This window comes from Psittacula echo (assembly GCF_963264785.1).
Source record: "Psittacula echo genome assembly, chromosome: 23".
NCBI lineage: Eukaryota > Metazoa > Chordata > Aves > Psittaciformes > Psittacidae > Psittacula > Psittacula echo.
Window position 1 is genome coordinate 2854751 of NC_137748.1, and position 22048 is coordinate 2876798.

General features: G+C 54.4%; 2 protein-coding genes and 3 pseudogenes across 12 annotated transcripts; 1 reads left to right on the forward strand and 4 right to left on the reverse strand.

The window, feature by feature from the left end:
* Nucleotides 1-844: 844 nt before the first annotated feature.
* On the reverse strand, nucleotides 845-1165 carry LOC308229524 (feather beta keratin pseudogene; annotated as a pseudogene). Its single transcript has one exon. The product of its transcript is annotated as a feather beta keratin pseudogene (transcript).
* Nucleotides 1166-2669: 1504 nt separating this feature from the next.
* On the forward strand, nucleotides 2670-2990 carry LOC308229604 (feather beta keratin pseudogene; annotated as a pseudogene). Its single transcript has one exon. The product of its transcript is annotated as a feather beta keratin pseudogene (transcript).
* A 2738-nt stretch (nucleotides 2991-5728) lies between these two features.
* LOC308229281 (feather beta keratin pseudogene) lies at nucleotides 5729-6049 on the reverse strand (annotated as a pseudogene). The gene has a single exon. The product of its transcript is annotated as a feather beta keratin pseudogene (transcript).
* Nucleotides 6050-10595: 4546 nt separating this feature from the next.
* Nucleotides 10596-17267, reverse strand: HAUS4 (HAUS augmin like complex subunit 4). 5 transcript variants are annotated; one of them, XM_080633400.1, is made up of 11 exons: nucleotides 16629-17267; nucleotides 15539-15625; nucleotides 15320-15374; nucleotides 13524-13564; nucleotides 13302-13441; nucleotides 12548-12652; nucleotides 12330-12395; nucleotides 11959-12225; nucleotides 11158-11288; nucleotides 10884-10952; nucleotides 10596-10808 (listed from the first exon to the last, which is right to left on the reverse strand). In XM_080633400.1, the coding sequence occupies exons 4-11, from the start codon at nucleotides 13552-13554 to the stop codon at nucleotides 10625-10627; spliced, it is 993 nt and encodes a 330-aa protein (XP_080489526.1). In that variant the 5' UTR covers nucleotides 13555-13564; nucleotides 15320-15374; nucleotides 15539-15625; nucleotides 16629-17267; the 3' UTR covers nucleotides 10596-10624. The 5 variants fall into 5 exon arrangements, with proteins under 5 accessions (XP_080489526.1, XP_080489524.1, XP_080489522.1 ...); XM_080633398.1 differs by having other exon boundaries at nucleotides 15320-15431; XM_080633396.1 differs by lacking the exon at nucleotides 15320-15374.
* Nucleotides 17268-17272: 5 nt separating this feature from the next.
* RNF212B (ring finger protein 212B) lies at nucleotides 17273-21962 on the reverse strand. Of its 4 annotated transcripts, none has more exons than XM_080633402.1 (10): nucleotides 21422-21962; nucleotides 20986-21101; nucleotides 19392-19991; nucleotides 18648-18700; nucleotides 18449-18523; nucleotides 18254-18369; nucleotides 17881-17929; nucleotides 17747-17775; nucleotides 17620-17666; nucleotides 17273-17550 (listed from the first exon to the last, which is right to left on the reverse strand). In XM_080633402.1, the coding sequence occupies exons 3-10, from the start codon at nucleotides 19525-19527 to the stop codon at nucleotides 17504-17506; spliced, it is 552 nt and encodes a 183-aa protein (XP_080489528.1). In that variant the 5' UTR covers nucleotides 19528-19991; nucleotides 20986-21101; nucleotides 21422-21962; the 3' UTR covers nucleotides 17273-17503. The 4 variants fall into 4 exon arrangements, 2 of the variants coding, with proteins under 2 accessions (XP_080489528.1, XP_080489527.1); XR_013958384.1 differs by having other exon boundaries at nucleotides 17324-17380; nucleotides 17508-17666; XM_080633401.1 differs by lacking the exon at nucleotides 17747-17775.
* Between the last annotated feature and the right edge of the window lie 86 nt (nucleotides 21963-22048).

Consider the following 22048-nt stretch of genomic DNA (forward strand, 5'->3'; position numbering starts at 1 on the left):
GCCCATGATGCCGATGACAGTCCTTTATGTCCAGAAACGGTTTTTAATGGTGTTACCACAAGAACTGAGCCTGCCTTAGGCTGCTGCTTGTCAGGGTGGAAGCATGTGAGGAGAGCTAGGGCTGGTTGCTGCCAAGCCAGCTGCCATGCAGGGATCTGGCTGGACATGTGGGATCTTACCCAGTTCTGTCCTGCAGCAGTTCAGCTGCTCCCCTTCGTCAGCCACAAGCCTCTGCAGCCTCTGCCTCTGGTGATTGCGCTGCTGTGGAGAGCTCCTGGACCGACCCTTGAGACACTCAGCCTGCACACGCTACCTCTTCCTGACCTGCTCCCGCTCTCCAGAGGCATCCCCAGGAAACCCTGGGCACAGGCAGGGCAAGGAGATGTTCTCTGTCTGTGGACCTGCGTGACAGTCCATGAGGGGAAGGGGAAAAAAGAGAAAACCCAAGTGGTGCAAAGGCAACACCCAGCACCTCACAACAGCAGAGGATGCCCAGGCATGCTCCGAAGAATGGCCGCTTTGGAAAGACTGCCCCGAGCCTTTCAGTTCACAGCCATTGTGTTAACAACCACTACACCTTCATCCCCAAAACACCATCCCAGAATCACACAGAGAAACAGCTCTGTCCTTGGGCATCTTGGGAGAGCATCTGCAGGGGAAAGGAGGAGACAGAGGCATGGGTTGGGATGCAGCAGAACTTTAATGAGTCAAACCAGGGAAACAAGGACACTGTGGGTGGAGATCCTGGTGCAGGGAGCACCAAAGGCAGAAAGGAGTCGGCATCCCCAGTGCGGTGCCATCTTGTGGGTCCCTGGGCCCTTCCCCAGGGCCATCGCCAGCAGCTTTAGCAGGGGGGGCACCTCCTGCCGCAGTAGCGGCCGCCCAAGCCGGAGAGGCCCAAGCCGGAGAGGCTGAAGCCCCCGGAGTTGATGGGCACTCCCTCGGAGCTCAGGATGCTGCCAACGGCAGCGGAGGTGGAGGAGCCCACGGCGGTGTTCTGCGGGAAGGAGCTGAGGATGGGGCCGGGCAGGGTCACCACCACGGGGGAGGGCTGGATGGCGACGATGGAGTCCTGGCACTGCCTGACACAGGGCTCGTTGCAGCTGTTGGCCAGCGGGGTCGGGCCGCAGGGCTGGCAGGGCACGCACGGGCTGTAGCAGGACATGTCTGGATGGTCGAGCTTCACCTGGAGACAGGGCAGGGGCAAGCACGGCAGGGACATGGGTCAGGAGCAGCCTGAAGCCCACCACAAAGGAGCCAAGTAGCAAGATGGAGTCATGAGCTACTGGCTGTGTAAGGAATCCCACTGCCTTCAGCCTCCCCTCAGCCCAAAAGACCCTGCCAAGAGCAACCAAACCCAGCAAGGTCACCTCCCAGACCACTGCTCAGCCAAGACCCAGCCTAACTCCATGCCACAACTTCTACCATTTTTCCTGTCCTGTGACAAGCTGCTTCAACTCCCAGTGTAGGACGAAGGAGCAGGAATATGCTGAGAGATCCCAAAGGAGGAGGAGGAGAAACAGGAGGAAAAGGAGGATGAGAAAGAGTTTCAGACTCACCTTGTTCTCAAGGAGATGAAGGCGAGAGCAGTGGATGAGAGAGCGAGGAGAAGCTCCCCCTTTTATACTGCCCCTGAACCGCCCCAGGCCCACAGGCACTGCACACAGGCAGTAATTTTCCAGCAGACTCACCTCCAAAGCAAAACACCCACCTGATGGCACGGGTTGGGGTTGTTTTCCTTCTGATTTACTCATTTCTGATGTGTTGCTCTGCCATGCAGGTGCTACTGATGTGCCTGCAGATGGCCTTGGTTGGGATCCCAGATATTGCCACAAGAGGGAACAGCTTGGCCAAACAAATGGACACAGGCAGGAGAGGACTGCATTGGTGGGACAGCACGTGCCTGTCCAGAAGGCTGAAAACAACCTCACCACATTTCTCCAGACCCATGCCTCTTACCTGCACGCACACCTCCATCACTTGGAGTACATCTTCCGCTGCTATTGATGTGCTCCTGACAGGAAATATTTGGGCCTGTCATCTTGATACTTGAAAGGATCTTCTGAGACATAATGGTCATTTCAGAAATGAGGAAGTGAAATGGCTGCGTTGATGGAAACCAACCCCAACCCGTGCCATTAGGCGTATGTTTTGCTTTGGAGGTGAGTCTGCTGGAAAATTACTGCCCGTGTGCAGTGCCTGTGGGCCTGGGGCAGTGCAGGAGCAGTATAAAAGCAGGAACTTCTCCTCACTCTCTCATCCACTGCTCTCGCCTCCACCTCCTTGAGAACAAGGTGAGTCTGAAGCCTTTTCTCCTTCCTTATCCTTCCTTTACCTCTTCAGCTTTTCTCAGCATACACCTGCCTTTTGTCCTACGCCGGGTCAAGGGGCTACTAATAATGAGAGAGGGAAGGGAGCAGAAGGTGTATCATGCAGGTAGGCTTTGGCTGGCTGAAGTGAGCGATGGCTACACTGGGAGCTCCCTGCACTTTGCTGTTCTTGATGGAGCGTACCTTGGCTGAGAGGAATCTGAAATCCATGGGTGTCCCTACACCACCTCCAGCTCTTGTCTCAACCTTGGCTTGCCTTGGGCTTCAGGCTGCTCCTGACCCATGTCCCTGCCGTGCTTGCCCCTGCCCTGTCTCCAGGTGAAGCTCGACCATCCAGACATGTCCTGCTACAGCCCGTGCGTGCCCTGCCAGCCCTGCGGCCCGACCCCGCTGGCCAACAGCTGCAACGAGCCCTGTGTCAGGCAGTGCCAGGACTCCATCGTCGCCATCCAGCCCTCCCCCGTGGTGGTGACCCTGCCCGGCCCCATCCTCAGCTCCTTCCCGCAGAACACCGCCGTGGGCTCCTCCACCTCCGCTGCCGTTGGCAGCATCCTGAGCTCCGAGGGAGTGCCCATCAACTCCGGGGGCTTCAGCCTCTCCGGCTTGGGCCTCTCCGGCTTGGGCGGCCGCTACTGCGGCAGGAGGTGCCCCCCCTGCTAAAGCTGCTGGCGATGGCCCTGGGGAAGGGCCCAGGGACCCACAAGATGGCACCGCACTGGGGATGCCGACTCCTTTCTGCCTTTGGTGCTCCCTGCACCAGGATCTCCACCCACAGTGTCCTTGTTTCCCTGTTCTGACTCATTAAAGTTCTGCTGCATCCCAACCCATGCCTCTGTCTCCTCCTTTCCCCTGCAGATGCTCTCCCAAGATGCCCAAGGACAGAGCTGTTGCTCAGGGGTGGTTCTGGGAGGGGATAATTGTGATTTGTAATAGCATTGTGCAGGATCTACCTGGATGGAGTTGGCCCCATATTAGCCCTCCTACTTGTTCTTTCTAGTTGTACCTGGTATGATACTAATAACACAGAACTGTTTCGGGTTTTGCTGAGCGGTGCTTGCACAGCACCTATGCTGTTTCTCCAACTCCCTCTCCAAATGATTCTAGGCTGGAGTGGGGAAGAGGCTGGGGAGGGACAAAGGCAGGACTGATGCGCCAGACTGAGCAAAGGGATTTTCCATACCATATGACATCATGGTTAGCAATAAATGGTAGGAGGAAGGAGGAGGTTTGGGCCAGGGGAGCATTCACAGAATGGTTGAGGCTGAAAGGAACCACCAGAGGCCACCTGCTCCAACCTCCTTGTCTCTAAGCAAGCCTCCTAAACCAAAGGAAAGACTTCCTCTCTCCAGACCTTCTCTCTGGTCTTCTGGCTCAGGGATTCCTGGGGGCTGCCTTTGATGCTGAAGACTGAAGAAAAGGCAGCGTTCAGTATCTCTGCCTTCTTTGTGTCCTCTGTCACCAGGGTCCCTGCTCCAGTCCGTAGTGGGCCCACATTTTCCTCCTATTATTGATCTGTTTGAAGAAGCCCTTCCTGTTGTTCATATCCTCAGCTACATAGAATTCCAAATGGGCCTTGGCTTTCCCCATCGCATTTCTGCGTACTCTGACAACATTCAAAGTGGCCTGTCCCTGCTTCCACCTCCTCTGTATCTCCTGCTTGGACTTCAGCTCCTGATTACGGATTTTGTCTTCTGAAGCAACCAGTAATTGCCCTGGCATTGATGCCCCAGCTGTGCTGGAGGAGAACATGAGGGAATACAGCTCCCTCTCCCCATCCAAGACGGATGTGGCTCATTCTGTTGTGCGGGTTCCTGAGGTCCTTGTTCACTCTTTGGTGAGGTTCTTACAAATAGTAATGAACCGTTGGTTTAATGTGGGTTTGTGGAAACTGCTGTCATGCTGGCTTAAGAGGTGACAACTTCTGGCTGTGGTGACAGTGAAATGTGCCCTGAGGTGGCCAGTCCCTGGCTGGCTGCTGCTTGAAAACCAGCTGCTTTTAGCACTGTATTGGCATTGCTTGTACTTGACCTGTGTCTATCGAGCCACAGCTCGTTAGCATCAGAGGGCCATGATTACAACAGGGACCCAAACGACCTCTGGAGATGTCACGATTCAGCCAGGGACCCGAACTACATCTAAGAACACGGTAGCTGAGGCAGAGACCCAAACCACAGGTGAGGACACCACGGCTGGGACAGGGACCCAAACACTACCTGCAGTAATTGTTCTGGTAATGGAAAAGAAATAGTGAACAACGAAGTGAATGGGTCCTTCTCTTTGATTAGTAAAGAAGTGAGGAGGGAAGTGTGTGATGAGGAAGGCAGCCCTTCAGCAAAGGGTGGGAGGATGAAGTGAGACAAATAACTGAAGAGACAGAAAGTACAGAGTCGAATCGTAGAAAGGTTTGAGGAAGAAGCTCGTCCAGTTCCAACTCCTTGGCACGGGCAGGGACACCCTCCACTAGAGCAGGTTGCTCCAAGCCCCTGTGTCCAAACTGGATTTGGTTGCACCCAGTCCTTGACCTCAAGAGAGCTTCAAGACATGTGGAACCATTACAGACACCAGCCTGGTGAGCAGGTTACTGCATGGCAACTCTGATGGTTAGAGATTGGGGCCAACAGCCAGGAACTGGGAGGTAAGGAAGCCAAACAGCTGGGATCCCTCAACAGGGACCCAGGAATTGACAATGGACTTGGAAAAGAAGCTGTGAATTGCAGTCTCTGGAGGTGTGTCTTGTCAAGTGTGAGGGCAAGATATCTGTTCAAGATCTTGTGATTTAGTAAGGAAGGTGAACCAAGGCTTAGAGAGGCATAAAGTGCCTGAGAGGATTAGTTGTGATGGAAGTCATCTGATGACAAGGAGGTCTCCTAAGGACTGGAGAATGCCCTGTGCACAAGGGCCATGTGAAAAGGGTGGTCCAGAATGAACCAGTGTTGTATTCTAACAGCTTGGCAGCAATGAATTGCCTGGATTTGGATACCCCAGTGGTGAAGAGAGCATCTTCCTGTCTGAAATTCTGAAGACAATGCCTCTCCCTCCTCTCAGTGTAGTTGCAGTTTGGTTACCCCTTCATATGGGGCAAAACAAAAGAAGGGATTGAGAAAGGCCAAGGGATAATTCTGATTCTTCTGCAAGGCATCTTTGCCATGAAATCAAGCAAGGTCAAAACTGCACAGGAAATGCATTTCTTGGGATCTTGGCATCTGCCTGAAAAAGGATGACACAAAGTCACAGGTTGGGATGCAGCAGAACTTTAATGAGTCAAACCAGGGAAACAAGGACACTGTGGGTGGAGATCCTGGTGCAGGGAGCACCAAAGGCAGAAAGGAGTCGGCATCCCCAGTGCGGTGCCATCTTGTGGGTCCCTGGGCCCTTCCCCAGGGCCATCGCCAGCAGCTTTAGCAGGGGGGGCACCTCCTGCCGCAGTAGCGACCGCCCAAGCCGGAGAGGCCCAAGCCGGAGAGGCTGAAGCCCCCGGAGTTGATGGGCACTCCCTCAGAGCTCAGGATGCTGCCAACGGCAGCGGAGGTGGAGGAGCCCACGGCGGTGTTCTGCGGGAAGGAGCTGAGGATGGGGCCGGGCAGGGTCACCACCACGGGGGAGGGCTGGATGGCGACGATGGAGTCCTGGCACTGCCTGACACAGGGCTCGTTGCAGCTGTTGGCCAGCGGGGTCGGGCCGCAGGGCTGGCAGGGCACGCACGGGCTGTAGCAGGACATGTCTGGATGGTCGAGCTTCACCTGGAGACAGGGCAGGGGCAAGCACAGCAGGGACACGGGTCAGGAGCAGAATCTCACATCACCACTATGAGGGATCCCAGGCATGATGCTGGGTTGGAGCATTAATGGTGTTCATAGGAGGAAAGAAAGGAAGATAAAGAGCTTCAGACTCACCTGATCCTTCAGGATAGAGAGGTGAGAGAAGTGGATGTAAGACTGGGTATTTGCACTGGCTTTTATAGTGCTCCAGCACCGCCCCAGGCATGTAGTCATGCTCTATACAGGCAGTAATTTTCCAGCAGTCTCTAATTGAAGACATTCAAGTAAAGGATCAGTCAAGCCCAGGATCTTTTGCTGTCCAGAGTTCAGTGCTTTCATACTGTGATTTATTCCATGGCCATTTGCCTTTGAGTGTTCTTTCAAGTTCTGAGTCGAGAAACCCAAGGCTTTTCAGGTCAGGAATGCATCATTATGGGCTGAAGACCTGACCCATTTTCTGGATATAGATACAGTGGATTTGTTAATCACCCTGTTGAAAATAAGGGGTCTGGCATTTCTCAATGATCACTGGTGAGTGGGCTCCACCGCTTGTTTTGAACCTCCTCCTCCTGATGATCTTGCTTTTGGGACAAATCTGCCATTTCCACTCTCTGACCAACTTTTTGGTGTCTCCAGTCAATGCCTTCAGCATATTAGGGTTATTTCTCTGTTCAGTCTATGTACAAACAACATCTGTGTAGCTTCACTTATACGTCTGCACGCTTGTATGTCTTCTCATTTGTCTGTATTCATTTTTGTGGCAAAAGAATCAGTTTTCCCTAAAATCTGTGTACATATGCATGTTTAAGTGTGCACAAGCACACAGGTGTGCATGAGCACATGCCTGTGTCTCCCTGTGTACATGTCTTCTTCATGAGGAGATGTCCTGGTCATGCCAGGGGCACTCTCCATTCTTCTGTACATGCACACCACAGAGCAGTAGGTTCCACAGGCCAAAAGAAGGCAAGTGGCAGCTGAGGAGCAACGGCATGGACCTGGTGGAGACCTGGCCTGGATGCTAGTACTGAGACCCTGTCTCCTGAGCATTCCTTTTCATGTTCCTTCAAAACTCTCACCCTGCTACAGCAGATCTCAGAGCCTCACAAGGACAGTTTCACATCAACTTGGAAACACAATTTAAATAAGTGTACCAACATTCAAAGTGGCTTAGCATGACTGTCAGTCACCACTCCCTGCTTCTCCAGGCCAGGATACATCTTCTCCTCCCGGTGTTAAGGAGTTCAAAGCAACAGGGTTAGCTTTCTGTGCAGGGAGAAAAGCCAGAAAATCCTGCCCACCTCATGAAGGGATCCTCCTGAGTGAACCTGCTTCTTTTGCAGTATTAACAGTGTTTGGGAAGGGACACAGGCTCCTCATGTTCCAGTCAAAGCCATGGCCACCGCTGCAGCTAAGTGACCTGACACTGTTGGGCAGAGACCTTGAGTCCCTACCAAACATGAGGACAGATGATCTGGTGTCCCTGTGCTTTAGAGGAAGGACAGTTGGTCCACGCTGCAAAGGGAGAGCCGAGCAGCTGACAACTCATTTGGTCTTCAATCACACAGAGTGTCCCACACTGAAGTCCTATTCTGCTGGGAACTGCCGGGAAGGGAAGGATTGTCTGATTCATGACCACACTCTCCAAATGCTGCTGCTACCCCTATGAGGAGTGTCAGAACGAGAACTCTTTCCCTCGGAGACTGTTGTCAGTGAAAGAAAAGGCACTGCAGAAGAGGGGAAGAGTTCTCTCTATTGAAAACTGCTTCTGCAAGAAACTTTGCATTTCACTTTGGGCTGTTCCTCTCTAACTTGCTTCCTCTCTTCCAGCCAGGCTTTTCAACCTCTCTAATCACTGCACAGTGGTGCTTCCTAAGAGGAATAGAATGTGCAAAAGCAGAGACAAATTCTCTGCCTGTGACTGCATCCTCTCTATTCCTCCATGGCCCCTCAGCACCTCTGGCCACGTTTCTGCACACACCTTGACACAGTTAAGAAGCATTGGCTCTGGGATGCTAAGAGGATCCAAGACGCAGGTTCTCACTCTGCTGATTCCATACCCAAGACATTTTAGCCAGTCCCTGAGTTATGGAAGTGGGAATTCTGTGATTTCTGGGTGCTACAGCCACTTAGATGTGCAGGCTGGGTTGCACACCTAGATGAGAGAAGGCCAAGAAAGGGGGGAAATTTCTCATCAAACTAGGCAATATAAGGAGAAAGAGGGCTGAAACCAGAAGCATGGCCCACCAGCCTGAGGAGTGAGCTTTCAGTCTGAACTGACTGTCAGAGTGAGCTGGGGTAGAGGGAGAGAGAAGGACAGAGCAAGTCCTTCTGCATGGGAACTTGTTTGCACAGATGGGGACTGCAACACCTGGAGTACCGGTGACTCTTCCTCAAAAGAGTTACAAGAGAGCCCACCAAGGAACCCCAAGCTGGGGTCCCCTGGCTGCATGGAATGTCTTCAGCACTTGAGTGCTGTCGCCAGCACTGCTGCATTCCTGCCCTGGAAGTGCTTGACCCTCTCATTCCAGCATTTGGTAGGAGCGTCTCTGGCACAAAGGGCATGTCAGAAATGAGGAAATAAAGAGGAGTCAAAGAAGGAAACCAAATTACAAGGTGTGTGATTAGGAAGAATACTTTCCATGAAAGATGAGTCTGTTGGAAAATTACTGCCTGCGCAGAGGCAGCCTCAGGGCCGGGGGCGGTGCAAAAATGGTATAAAAGTAACCCCAAAGCCTTGTTCTCTCATCCACTTCTCTGGCACTGCTCTCCTTGGGACCCAGGTGAGTCTACAGCCCTTTCTGCTTCTCATCCTTCCACAGGCTGAGGTCTCAGACCAACAGACATGTCAGCAGATGCCTGTTCCATCATGCCACAGCAGGACTTGGAGGTCCTTTCCATAGAAGAAGGAAGGAGGAAGAAGGTCTAGCACAGAGAAGGCTGGGTCTTGGCTGATGTGCATTCTGAGCTATGTGCTAGGTGGTATCCCTCTGGGCTTGGCCAGTCTTGATGGGGCACTTTTGAGCTGAGGGGAAGTTGAAGTCTGTGGGTGTCCCTACAAAACCTCCAGCTCTTGTCTCAACATTGGCTTGCCTTGAATTCCTTGTGGTGATGTGAGATTCTGCTCCTGACCCATGTCCCTGCTGTGCTTGCCCCTGCCCTGTCTCCAGGTGAAGCTCCAGCATCCAGACATGTCCTGCTACAGCCCATGCGTGCCCTGCCAGCCCTGCGGCCCGACCCCGCTGGCCAACAGCTGCAACGAGCCCTGTGTCAGGCAGTGCCAGGACTCCATCGTACAGGGAGCACAGGCCTAACATTCGTGCTCTACTCACTCTGCTGCAAGACAGCCAAGAGTTGGCACGGCAGAGGTTGGAATGACTTTTAAGTGAGAAAACGAGGAGCAACAGCAATGCAGGTGGCACCGTTGCAAAGCTGCCTGTCTGCAGAAGAGGCACAGCACCAGTTTTCTGTCCTGGCTCTTCGGCTGTGGGAGCAGAGGCCAAACATTCATGCTCTACTCACTCTGCTTCTGGACAGCCGAGAGCAGGTGCCGCCAAGGTTGGATTCAAACTTACTCTGATGAGAGCTGAACCCTGAATGAGGTCCCTCAGCAAAGGCTGTGCCTCATATACCCCAGGCCCCACCCACAACCCCTCCCTCAATGGCCTAGGACAGGGGAGGGGCAAACCACCAGCGGGGCTAACAGCAGCTTGATAACCCACAGCTGAGTCTTTCCTATCTGGGTCTGGCTCCCAGTCTGCTTCCTGACTTTAATTTTCTGGCTCTCCTTCTCTGGCTCAGATTCACATTCAGAACTCACAGACCACACATGCTCACTCCCACCAAGACTGCCTCAGACTCACACACATGTTCAGACCACACAGACACTGTGGCTGAGACACATGGTACCCCACTAGGGCTATCAGGTCTACCCCCACAAGGGCTATGCCTGCACTAAAGCTATCAAGTCTACCACACCAGAGCTCTAGCCTGAATATGGCTATCAGCTCTACTCGCACTAGGGCTATCAGATCTACCCCTACTTGGGCTAAGGTCCACCCGGTCTAGGACTATCGGAACTACCCGTTTAATAATCTAACCTGTTTTAAGCTGGTTTTTGCTATTTCTAAACACTTTTTGGCCATTTCTTACCCAGCTTTGCCCACTTCTAACCCATTCTAAGCCATCTTTGGCCATTTCTATCCCAGTTTTAGAAATATTTTAACATTTTTAATCCAGTTTTGCCATTTTCTAACCTGTCAAGCCGTTTTTGGCCATTTCTAGCTCAGCTTTGCCCATTTCTAACCTGTTTTAAGCCAATTTTGGTCATTTCTAACCTGTTTTCCCATTTCTGAGTCAGTATTAGCCATTTTTGGCACTACCTCTCAAGGACATGCTCACCTTGCCCCCCCCCCAGCACTACCAACCAGTCGCTGCCCTCCTCTCCACCGCCCATTCTCCCCTTATAAGTGAAAAAGAGACATGGCTTCATTCATTGACTGTCCCTTGGGCGCATTTATTGGCTGCTGTCACATGACATCATGGGCTGGGTGGGTGGAGCTGCTGCAGGGCCCACCTCTTCTGCTCAACCGCCTCCTGTAGCCTCCCATAGGCTGAGGCCAGCTCCTCCAGCCCCACCCCCAGCTCCTGATAGGCTGACAGCGCTGCTTGCAGCTCCTGGCCCCGCCTCTCTGCATCCTCCACAGCCAATGAGACGCTGTGCCTGCAGTAATGTCGTGATGGTGTCATAAAGGGAGCGGGGTCATTGATAAAGGGGAAGGGAGCATATGGCACTCACTTGATGTATTGATGGGCAGCTACAGTGAGGGGGGGGTAGGAGGCAAGGAGCAGCCCCAGCTCCTCCAGCCTGCAGAGGGGGCAATGGGGTAACAGAGGGGACACCCCCAAATCCCACCTTAAGCCCTTTAGAAGCCCCCCAACCTCACCAATCCCCCCCCCAAGTCCCATTATAAACCCCCCCTTAGAGCCCCATATCCCCCCTGCAGCACGCACAGTAACCCACTGCCTGTAACCCCCATAGTCCCCATAGATACCCATAGAACCCCATATACCGTGTCTTGAGCAGCAGCGCCACCCCTTTGGCCTCCAGGTAGAGCCCATGCTGCTGGTCCAGCTCCTGCAAGGCTTCAGCACAGCCCGCACCAGACAAAGCCCTCAGCAAGGCCCAGCACCGGCCCAGCACCTGCCCCATAGAGCCCCACTGACCATCCCATAGAGCCCATTGAGCCCCCATAGACACCCCAAACCCCATTTAAACCCTCAGACCCCATTGAACCCTATAGACCACATTTAAACCACCATAAACCCATTTAGCCCCCCAGAGACCCCCTCCAAACCCTCTTTAACCCCTAGTAGACCCCCCAAGCCCCATTTAACTGCCCACAGACCCCATTTAAGCCCCCATTGATGCCATTTAACCCCTTAGATCCCCAAACTCTATTTAAACCCTCATAGAGCCTATTGAGCCCTCAACAGACCCCATTTAACCTCCCCATAGACCACTCAAACCTCATTTGAGCCCCTCATAGACCCCTCCAAACCCCTTTAACTCCCCATTGAACTTCTCACAGATCTCCCCAAACCCCACTTAACCCCCCATAGACCCCATTTAACCCCCACAGACCCCTCCAAACCCTCCTTCACCCCCACAGACCCCAGCGAACTTCTCATAGACCCCTCAAACCCCACTTAACCCTCTATAGATCCCATTTAACCCCCATCAACCTAATTTAAAACCTCCCAAACCCCACAGACCTCATTTAACCTCAATTACCCTCACTACCCCCCATAGACCCCATTTACCCCCATTATAGATCCCACAGAACCCCTCTATTCCCCCCCTCCTCTTCCACCTCTTGGTAGCGCCTGCGCTGGCTCCGCAGCGCCCCCTGCAGGTGCTGGCGTCGCCACCGGGCGCGCTGCAGCCGCTGCGCCTCCTCCCGCAGGGCCGCACCAAGGCGCAGCACCGCAGGGGGGGGATCCCCCTCCTCAGCCAACAGTGGCGCTGCCTCCGCCAATGGCAGCTCCGGGGCAGCCTCCCCCGCGTGGTAAATGGAGAGGTCCAGGACCTTCGCGGCCAGACGGAGCTCCAGGAGACGGAGCAGCGGTGCAGGGGGTGGCTGCAGACAGAATGGGGGCCATGGGGGGCAATGAGGTGAAATTGGGGGGGTAAACGGGGTTTTGGGGTGATTTGGGACAGCTTTGGGGCATTATGGCCTCTCACCTCCATTGGAGGCAGTGCCTGGGCCATGCTCTGCACCCCACAGCGCAGCTCCAGTTCCCGGCGGGTCTGCAAATCACCCAAATTACCCCAAAATCAGCCCAAAGCCCCCTAATCCACCCCAATTCACCTCAAAACCACCTTTAGGCACCCCCCATGTGTATGTGGGTCCCCCCCATATCCCCTATTGCCCCCCATGTGTGGATCACCCCATGGCTCACGGGGGGCTCGATCCCGTGCGGGTCCTGCAGCAGCTCCTGCAGCGCTCTCCAGAGCCCGTCCCAGTGCAGCCACATCCTTCTGTGCAGCGCCAACGCCGCCTTCGCCTGCAGGGGGAGCTCCGGCACCCAAAACACCCCAAAACAGCCCCAAAATACCCCCAAACCCCAAAATATCCCCAAAATAGCCCAAAAGAGTCCAAAGTTGGACCAAAATGGCCTAAAATAGCCCAAAATTGGACCCAAATAGACGAAAATGGCCCCAAATAGCCCTAAATTAGACAAAAATGGCCCAAAATAGATCAAGAGTACAAAAAACCCCACATCACCCCAAAACCATCCCAAAACTGCTCTCAACTCCCCCTTAATCACCCCAAAAGCCCCCAAATAACCTAAATCACGCCAAAATTACCCTAAATGACCCCAAACTGACAAAAGCTCCCGCTAAAGCACCCCAAAATCCCCCTAAATCACTCTAAACCCCCCCAACCCCCCCCCAAATCCCCCTAGAACACCTCAATGTGCTTTGTGTTTTATGAGGTAAAACCCAAAATGACCCTAAATCACCCCAAATCACCCTAAATGACCCAAAATCACCCAAAATGACCCTAAATCACTCCAATATCTCCCCAAAACCCACTGAAACCCTCCCTTAACTCCCCCAAATCCCCCTTAAATCACCCCCAAATCACCCAAAATGACCCAAAATACCCCAAACTGCCCCAACCTGACACACACACCCCCCACCCCCCGTTACCTGCCGCAGCTCGCCCCGCAGGCCCGCAGTGAGGCCGTCCGGCCCCAGGGCCACACTCAGCCCCTGCAGCAGCTGGGCCAAACCAAGTCCCTCGGCGCGGGAAGAGAGCCCAAAGAGGGGCAGGTGGGGCTCCTCCTCCTCTATTGGGGGGCGTTAAGTAATTAATGCCCTCATTAACGCTTATTAATGGCTCTTAATGGGTATTAATAGCACGCAGGGTACCTGGCAGCAGCTCAGCAGGGTCCAGCGCCATCAGGAGCCCCCTGTGTGCCGGTATAGGGGGGGACTAGCACCTATGTGCCGGGTGGCCCTCCCCATTGGGGAGTGGGACAGCCCAGGGGTACCTCAAAAGATCTATTGGGACCTATGGACCCCCCACAAAGGGTCTATTCCCATTACAGACACCATAGACCCTCTTTAACCCCCTATAGACCCGCCCAAACCCCACTGAACCCCCCATAGCCCCCCCACATCCCATTTTACCCCCCATATACCCCGTTTAGCCCCTCATAGACCCCATTTACCCCCCACAGACCCCATTTAACCCCCTATAGATCTCCCCAGACCCCCTTTAACCCCTCATAGACCCCCTTTAACCCCCTATAGGTCCCCCCAGACCCCCTTTAACCCTCCATAAAGGGTCTATGGGGGGGGGGGTTAAAGGGTGGCTATGGGGGTAACCATAACCTATAATCCCCCATAGACCACATTTAAACCCCCAGACCCCCAAACCCCTTTTAACACCCCACAGACCCCCTTTACATCCCACAGACCCCATTTAACCCCCTCCAGACCCCCCAAACCCCCTTAACCCCCTACAGGTACCCCCAAACCCCTTCTGACCTCCACAGATCTCACATAGACACCATTTAACCCCCCGCAGACCCCATGCACTACTCCCTAAACCCCATTTACCCCCAGAGACCCTAATGAAGCCCCCACAGAGAACCCCATGGCCCAAATTTGCCCCCCATTGAACCCCCTTTAAGCCCCGCTCCGCTCCTCACCGCCGCGCTCCCGCTCGCGCTAAGCCCCACCCCTGCCTCCCCTCTCCACCAATCCCAGCGCGGCCCCTTTAACCAATCAGCACCCGCTTCCCCGAGGGCGAATCGCGCCGTGCGTCACGTACGTGCTCCCCGTGCCGTCCCGTCCCCACCCCCCCGACGCTGTTCACCCTGGAGCCGAATGACGCCTTTAGCAACGACCACGCGTTGGGCACCAACACTGTTTTCAGCCCACAAACGGACATTTTTAGTCCCAAAATGACAGGGTTTAGCTCCAAAACGGCCGTTTTCAGCCCAAAACAGACAGTTTTGGCTCACAAACAGCCATTTTTTGGCCCAAAATGCCCGGTGTTAGCAGTTTTCAGCCCACAAATGTCCGGTTTTGGCCCCAAAATGGCCGGGTTTGCCCGTTTTCACCCCCCAACCACCCATTTTGTGCCGTTCCTTCACTCCTTGCTGTCCCATTCGGCCCATAGCACTCCTTCAGCTTGGTCACGTTGTCACAGGAGACGCGGCACCAGCCATCGGCCCCACATTATTGGGTTCCTAACCCCATAACCATCAACCCCATGATGTCCACCACCCCCTAACCTTAACCATGAGCCCCATAACTCCAACCCCACGATTTCCATCACCCCATAACCATAAGCCCCATCTCTATATAGATTCAATACCCAAGTCCTCCACCACCCCATAACCACCACCCACATGATGTCCATCACCCCCTAACCATGCCCATGAGCCCCATAATTCCAACCGCATTGTCTCCATTACCTCCAACAATAACCCCCAGCCCCATACACCTCAATACTCAAGTTCTTAACCCCATAACCATGAACCTCACCCCATAACCATCAACCCCATGATGTCTACCACCTCCCAACCTTGACCATGAGCCCTGTAACTCCAACCCCATGATGTTCGTCACCCCCTAACCATAACCCCCAGTGCTATATGCTTCAATACCCAAGTCTTTGACCCCACAACCACCAACCCCCAACAACCCGCACTCACCGGGCCTCCTCTTGTCCCAGACGCAGATCATGTTGCTCATGCTGAGCCCCATGCCCTTGTAGTGGTACACCATGCTAGCCAGCAGCTTGGTGGTGGTGGCCACCAACGCGTGCTGCCAGTGCCACAGGCATTACATGTGGTACTGCCGTGCCAGCCCCTGCTGCCAGAAGGCGCAGTCGGTGACACCACTTGGCGGGTGTCCAGCACCCGTACGCTTACCTCCAGCACCTTCTGCACTGACTGCAACGCCATATAAGAGCCGGCCATGGCGCAGGAGTCAACCACATGCACCACGCCGTGGGGCAGCTGTGGAGGAATGAGGACAGTGGGGTTAGATGGGGGGATATGGGGGTCGGGAGTCCCAACATGGGGGTCTAGAGGGGATTAGGGAGGATACGGGGGTCTGGAGTCCCTAAATGGGGGTCTATGGTGGTCTGGAAACCCTTTATAGGGGTCTGTGAGGAAATATGGGAGGATATGGGGATCTGGAGTCCCTACATGAGGTTCTATAGTGGTCTGGAGACCCTTTATGGGGTTCTACAGGGGGATATGGGGTGTCTATCAGGGAATTAGGGGGCATATGGGGGTCTGGAGTTCCTACATGGGGTTCTAAGGGGGAATGTGGGGGGATATCAGGGGATATGGGGTTCTATGGGGGTTTATGGGGGGTATACGGAGGTATGGAGTCTCATTATGAGGTTCTTTGGGAGGATATGGGGGTCTGTAGTCCATTACAAGGGGTTCTAGGGAGAAATGTGTGAGGATATGGGGGGGATATGGGGGGATATAGGGTGCCTATGGGGGGATATGGAGGTCTGGAGTCCCTAAATGGGGTTCTGTGATGTCTGGGGGAGGGGGATATGGGGTGTTTATGGGGGGATATGGAGGGTCTATGGGGGGATTTGGGAGTCTGAAGACCCATTATGGGGTTCTATGGGGACCTATGGGGGGATATGGGGGAATATGGGAGGATATGGGGTGTCTATGGGGGTCTATGCGGAGGTTATTGGGTAAGAAGGGGGGCTTACGGGGATCTACAGAGGATTATGGGGATCTATGGGGTGTCTATGGTGGGTTATGGAGGTCTCTACGGTCTCTATGTGTCCCAGCCCCCCCCCCCCCCATGGCTCTCTATAGGTCTCAGCTCCCCCAAAATAGCTCTTTATGGACCTCTATGTGGTCTCTATGTCCATGCCCCCCCCCATTTTGCCCCTATGGAGTTTCTATGGGGTCCCTATGGGTCCCAGCACCCCCAATGTCTCTCTAAGGGTCCCTATGTGTCTCTATGACTCCCCCCTAGTATCCGTACCTTGAAGGCCAGGGTGGTGGTGCTGTGCAGGAGGTGGATGCCAGGTCCTGGCAGCAGCGGCGGCAGCAGCTTCCGGAGAAGGGGGCGGCGATGCCGTGGGGGAGCGCCCGGCCGCGTCCCGGGGCGCTACGAGCCCCGGGAGGAAGGAACGGGAAGGGAGCGGGGCCCCAGCCCGCACCACGCCCGCCAGCCCCATCTTGGAGCGCAAAATGAAGCCGGCGGAGGCGCGGCCGTTACCACGGCAACGGGGCCGCCTTAATAGGTGAGGTCATGACTCGGTGTGTAAAGAGGGGCTGGGCTAAGTATGGAGAAGACGCCGGGGCTTAGCGGAAGGGGGGCCATTTGTGGACATGAGAGGCGGGGCTTAGAAAAAGGCTGCCACACATGGAGGTGGAAGCAGGGCTTAGCGGAGGGGAGGAATTATGGAGATGAGGGTCGGGGCCTAGCAGAAGGGAGGCCACATATGGAGATAAAGGGAGGGGCTTAGTGGAAGGGGGTTATATATGGAGATGAGGGTAGGGGTTTAGGGAAATGAATATCATATATGGAGATAAGGGCGGGGCTTGGGTGAAGGAGGCGTGCCCTATGGCCAGGGGCTGTGTGGGCCGTGGAGGTTTGGGTAGAAACCTGCCAGATTTGGGGTCCTTTCACCTATGCTGGAGCCAGAGGGGGTGCTCCCCTCCCTGTAGGCGCTGCCCAGGTGCCACAGAGGGGTGCTGCGGGGTGGGGGGGGCTCCCGTGGGGCTGAGCGGCTGTGGGGGGAAGGGGTTAGAATGGGGGTAGAGTGGGGTTATTATGGGATATAATGGGGTTATAATGGGATACAATGGGGTATATTAGGGGTTATAATGGGGTATAATAGGTCTGTGCTGTTGTTACCTGACCACCTGGGAGCTGAGCTGCCGCCGGGGCTGTGGGGTCACTGCTGGTGCAGGCAGGGTTAGGGGTCAGGGTAACCCCCAGGTTAAGGGGGTGCTGGGGGGGGTCTTACCCGTGTGTGCCGGGGATGTGACCCCCACAGGCCGGGGAGTGCTGCTCCTGTGTGGGGCGCAGGGGGGTTATGAGCGGCAATGAGGTGCCCTACAGCCCCCCATAGACTCCCATAGGGAGGGGGTCACCTGCTGCCCCCTCGCCAGCCGGGGGAGAGCTGTGAGGAGAGGAAAGGGATTAATGCATAAGGGAGGGGGATACGGGGGTATATAGGGGCTATATGGGGGTGCATAGGGGGTATATCAGGGGGTTATGGGGTCACCTGAGCTCGACGCAGCTCTGTGTTCTCCCGGCGCAGTGACTCAAGCTCCCTGTGGGGGGGAAATAGGGGGTGAGAGCCCCATAGATGTAGGGCAGACCCACAGCAAAAGGGCAACACTATAGGGGAGTCAATGGGGGGAGGACCCCACCAAGATGGCGGCTATCCGTTGGTGTCAATGGTGCCTTAACCTCACCAACATGGCCGCCCCCAGGAGCCCCATTCAAGATGACGCCTATTCATTGGCGTCAGTGGCACCTCACCAATAATGCCGCCCCCAGATTCCCACTCCCAACATGGCAAAGCAGAGCCGCACTCAAGATGGCGCCTGCCATGAGGAACTCCCACTACGATGTCTCCCACCGCTTCGTCTCACCTCTCCTTCACACCCAGCTCCCTCTTCGCTGCCTCCATGGCCTCCCTATGGCGGCGGGCAGCGTGGTGGTGCGAGGCCAGCAGCAGCTCTGCCTGAGCGCGCTGGAAGCGCCAGACCTGCGGGGCAGGAGGGAGGAAGAAGGACGAGCCCAAGACAGCGCCGCCCTAGCCCCCCTTCCTCTTCCTCCATACACACCTGAGTGATGCTTGCCAAGTGCTGTAGGGCAATGGCAGCGGGGCTCTTGAAGAAGAGCTTCTCCTGTGGGCGCATCTATGACGATAGAAGGTGAAAGAGGAGGTTTAACGGGGTCTAATTGTGGTTAAAAGGGTTTTAAATGGGTTTAAATGTGTTTAAAGGGAGTTAAAGGGGGCTAAAGGGGGGTTACAGGACTTGCCTGCGAGGAGATGGGAAGGTGGCGGCAGGCGGCGCCGCACACGGGGCACGGTCCTGCGGGGATAATGGGTAAAGGAAAGGGATTAACGCTTTTAGGGTGGCTTATGAAGTAAAAGTGGGGGAATTCCCTTCCTTCCATCAGTTAGAGGTGGTAAAGTACAGGAATTTGCACTTTTCTGCTGTTTAAAGGGGTTAAAGGAAAGGGATTCTCACTTTTCTGCTGGTTTATGAGGTAAAAGTCAGGCAATTCTCTTCTTTCCATCAAATAAAGGTGTTAAGGTGAGGGAATACCTTCTTTTTCCAGCATTTAAAGTCATTAAAGTGAAGGAATCCCCTCTTTCCCACTACTTTATGAGGTAAAAGTAAAGGAATTCCCTTCTTTTTACTGTTTTATGAGGTAAAAGTGAAGGAATTCCCTCTTTTCCACTATTTAACGGCCTTAAGGTGAAAGAATTCCTTCTTTTCCATTGTTTTATGAAGTAATGGAATTCCCTTTCCCACTACTTTATGAGGTAAAAGTGATGGAATTCCCTCTTTTCACCATTTTTATGTGTTAAAGGGATGAAATTCCCTTTTTCCCCACCACTTTATGAGCTAAAAGTAATACAATTCCCCTCTTTCCCAGTATTTTATGAGGTAAAAGTGATGGAATTCTCTCTTTCCCACTGCTTCATAAGGCAAATGTGAAGGAATTCCCCCCTTTTTCCACACTTAAAGGCATTAAAGTGATGAAATTCCCTCTCACCCGCAGCCCCGCACGCTGCGCACAGGACGTGCCCGCAGCTGGTAACCGCGAACCGCGCTCCCTCCTGCCGGAAGCACTTGTTGCAATGGAACCAGTCCATGGCGGGGGGGAACGGTGCAGGAACAGGGGGAAGCATCCCCTCACGGCTGCCCGCCACACGCCGCTGCCATTGCCCGAGGGCAGCCGAAGCCACCCGAAGTGGGCGGAGCCGGCCGAAGAGACCCGAGGGGAGCCGAAGCCACCCGAAGGGGGCGGAGCCGCCCGAAGAGACCCGAGGGGAGCCGAAGCCACCCGAAGAGGGCGGAGCCGAAGCCGTGCGAAGGGTGTGAAGTTTCACACACTTGGACTCCGAGGTGGGAAAGAGAGGAGCGAGAGCAATGCCAGAGGCACCGTTGCAGAGCTCACGGTGTGCAGAAGAGGCCCAGCAGCAGCTTGCTTTCCTGGCTCTTCGGCTGTGGGAGCAGGGGCCTCAAGTCCATACTCTGTGCGCCGTGCCGTGGAACGGCCGGGAGCGGGCGCCAGAGAGACTGCACACAGTTGGACTTTCAGGCGGGAAAGCGAGGAGCGAGATCATTGCCGGTGGCACAGTTGTGGAGCTGACTTCATTTTATGGGAAAAAAAATCCTCATTTTAAGGCAAAAATCTTCCCGGACTATCAGGTCTACCCCTACAAGGTTAGGGTTAGTTAGGTTTATGGTTAGGGACCTTTTATATGGGAAACAGCATGGATTGACATGTTGCTGGCAACATGACAGGGCTGTCAGGTCTACCTGCGTTACGGCTATCAGGTATACCCATTTTATGACTATCATGACTACCCATACAAGGGCTGTTAGGTCTACCCTTAGTAAGTCCATTCGGATCTGTGCAGCCTTCTCGGCCCAAAATAGCCCCCAAAGCCCCTTTTCTGCCCTGTTTCGCCCTCATTAACGACTGATTCTTGCTTTCAACCAAGTTTTGACTGCTTCCCCCCTCTTTGGCCCCAAAAGCCCTTTTATGGCCAAAAAAAGTGCATTTGATGGGGAAAAAAAAGTCTTTGGGGGAAAAACACCCCATTTGCGGTAATAAACAACTAGTTTGAAGAGAAAATGAAACGGTTTGGATGGCAAAGAACAACCAGGGTCAAAAAGGGGATTCTGAGGGTGGAAAATCATCATTTTCAGGTAAAATAACCCAAAATTGGTGATTAAAAAACATTCAGGTTCTAGGAATAAAATAAAGGGGGGGGAAATTCATTTGCCATTGGGGGGCGGGAACCCATTGGGGTGGGGCATGCACTGAGGACAGCTCATTCCTCTGTGTCAGGTGGTACAGCTGTACCCGTGGGCTGTTCCTGGGATGGGAGTATGGGGTGAGGAAGAAAGAGGGGGTTTCTGTCTGCCTTCCTCAGCACCAGCCTGGAAGGGCTAACACTGCAGGACAGGAATCAGGCCTTTGGTATGCTGCCTTGCAGGGGTGAAGGCTCCATGGAAACCTCTCCTGCCCATGTAGAGTAAACAAGGCTTTAGCTGCAGTAACCTCACACTCTGGCATCCAGCCTCAGTTAGCACTTGCTCCCAAAACCCTCTGCTATTTCTGTCCCTCTGTTACATACCTCTGCAGGCAGGTGGCTGCTGTGAGAATTACTGCAGGGGTAAAAGAGTACTTGGAAGGTACAGTCTAGAAACCACAGCCAAATGGGCCTTGAGAATACATGTGCTGTCAAAGGGCCTGTAGAGATAGAAGACACATGGTATGAAGGATAAATATTTAACGAGCCCAGGTTTGAACTGCACACAAAGGTACCAAGGTTCCTGCAGATGTTACAGGCAGAGGCCAGAACCACTTTTCCCCAAAATATACTTTGTGTGTGTGTGGTTTTGGCCTGCAACAACTAAATCAAGTGTGGGGAAAGCTGAAAGCCACAGAGGCACCTGGAAAACCTGGTGAGTTATTCCTGCTGTGAGACGAGGTGCCCTGCGAGATGTAGCCCAGAGCCTGGAAAAGCAGCTTTTAAACACTGAGGTGTTCAAACTAACCCCATCTCCCACCTTCTGGTTTTCCAGCACAAGTTGCTTGCTTCAAGCTTCACCCAGAGTGCACTGAGGCTGAGAAGAGAGCTGAAACGTGAACGTGTCCTCCAGCCCACCCTGCCCCCGGCCCTGCTCCTGTTCCCCTCAGCTCTGGCACACTCACAGCTCCGGTGCTTGGCTTGAGGAGGCTGCAATTAAAGGGAAACCCCATATAACACCCTGCAACCTCGGTGGGGAAAAAGCCACCACCGGAACTGCCATGAATCACCCCCGGGCCTCTCGGCAGGTGCTCAATTAAGCTCCATGCGCTGACTTCACCGGACAGGGCCCTTGCTGCAAAGTGGCGTATTCCCGGTGGTCCCGGGCCGTGACCACTCCCTAGGCCTCCCCAAGCCCGGGGCGCTGCCGCGGCTCCTGCGTGGGCCTGTGATACGGTTGGGGGTCAGGCCAGGGGGGCCGCGGGACCAGCCGGGGTGCGGAGGTACCGCTCAGGCCGAGCCTGGCCGCGGGATGCGAGGGCTGCCGCAGGTCCCTTCACAGCGCCATGCCGACTCAACCTCTGTCTAGCTTCATGCGTGGAGCAGCATCCCGCGCGCCTATTGGCTGGCGGGAAAAAAGGACTGCCTATCAGCCAATCAGCGCCTC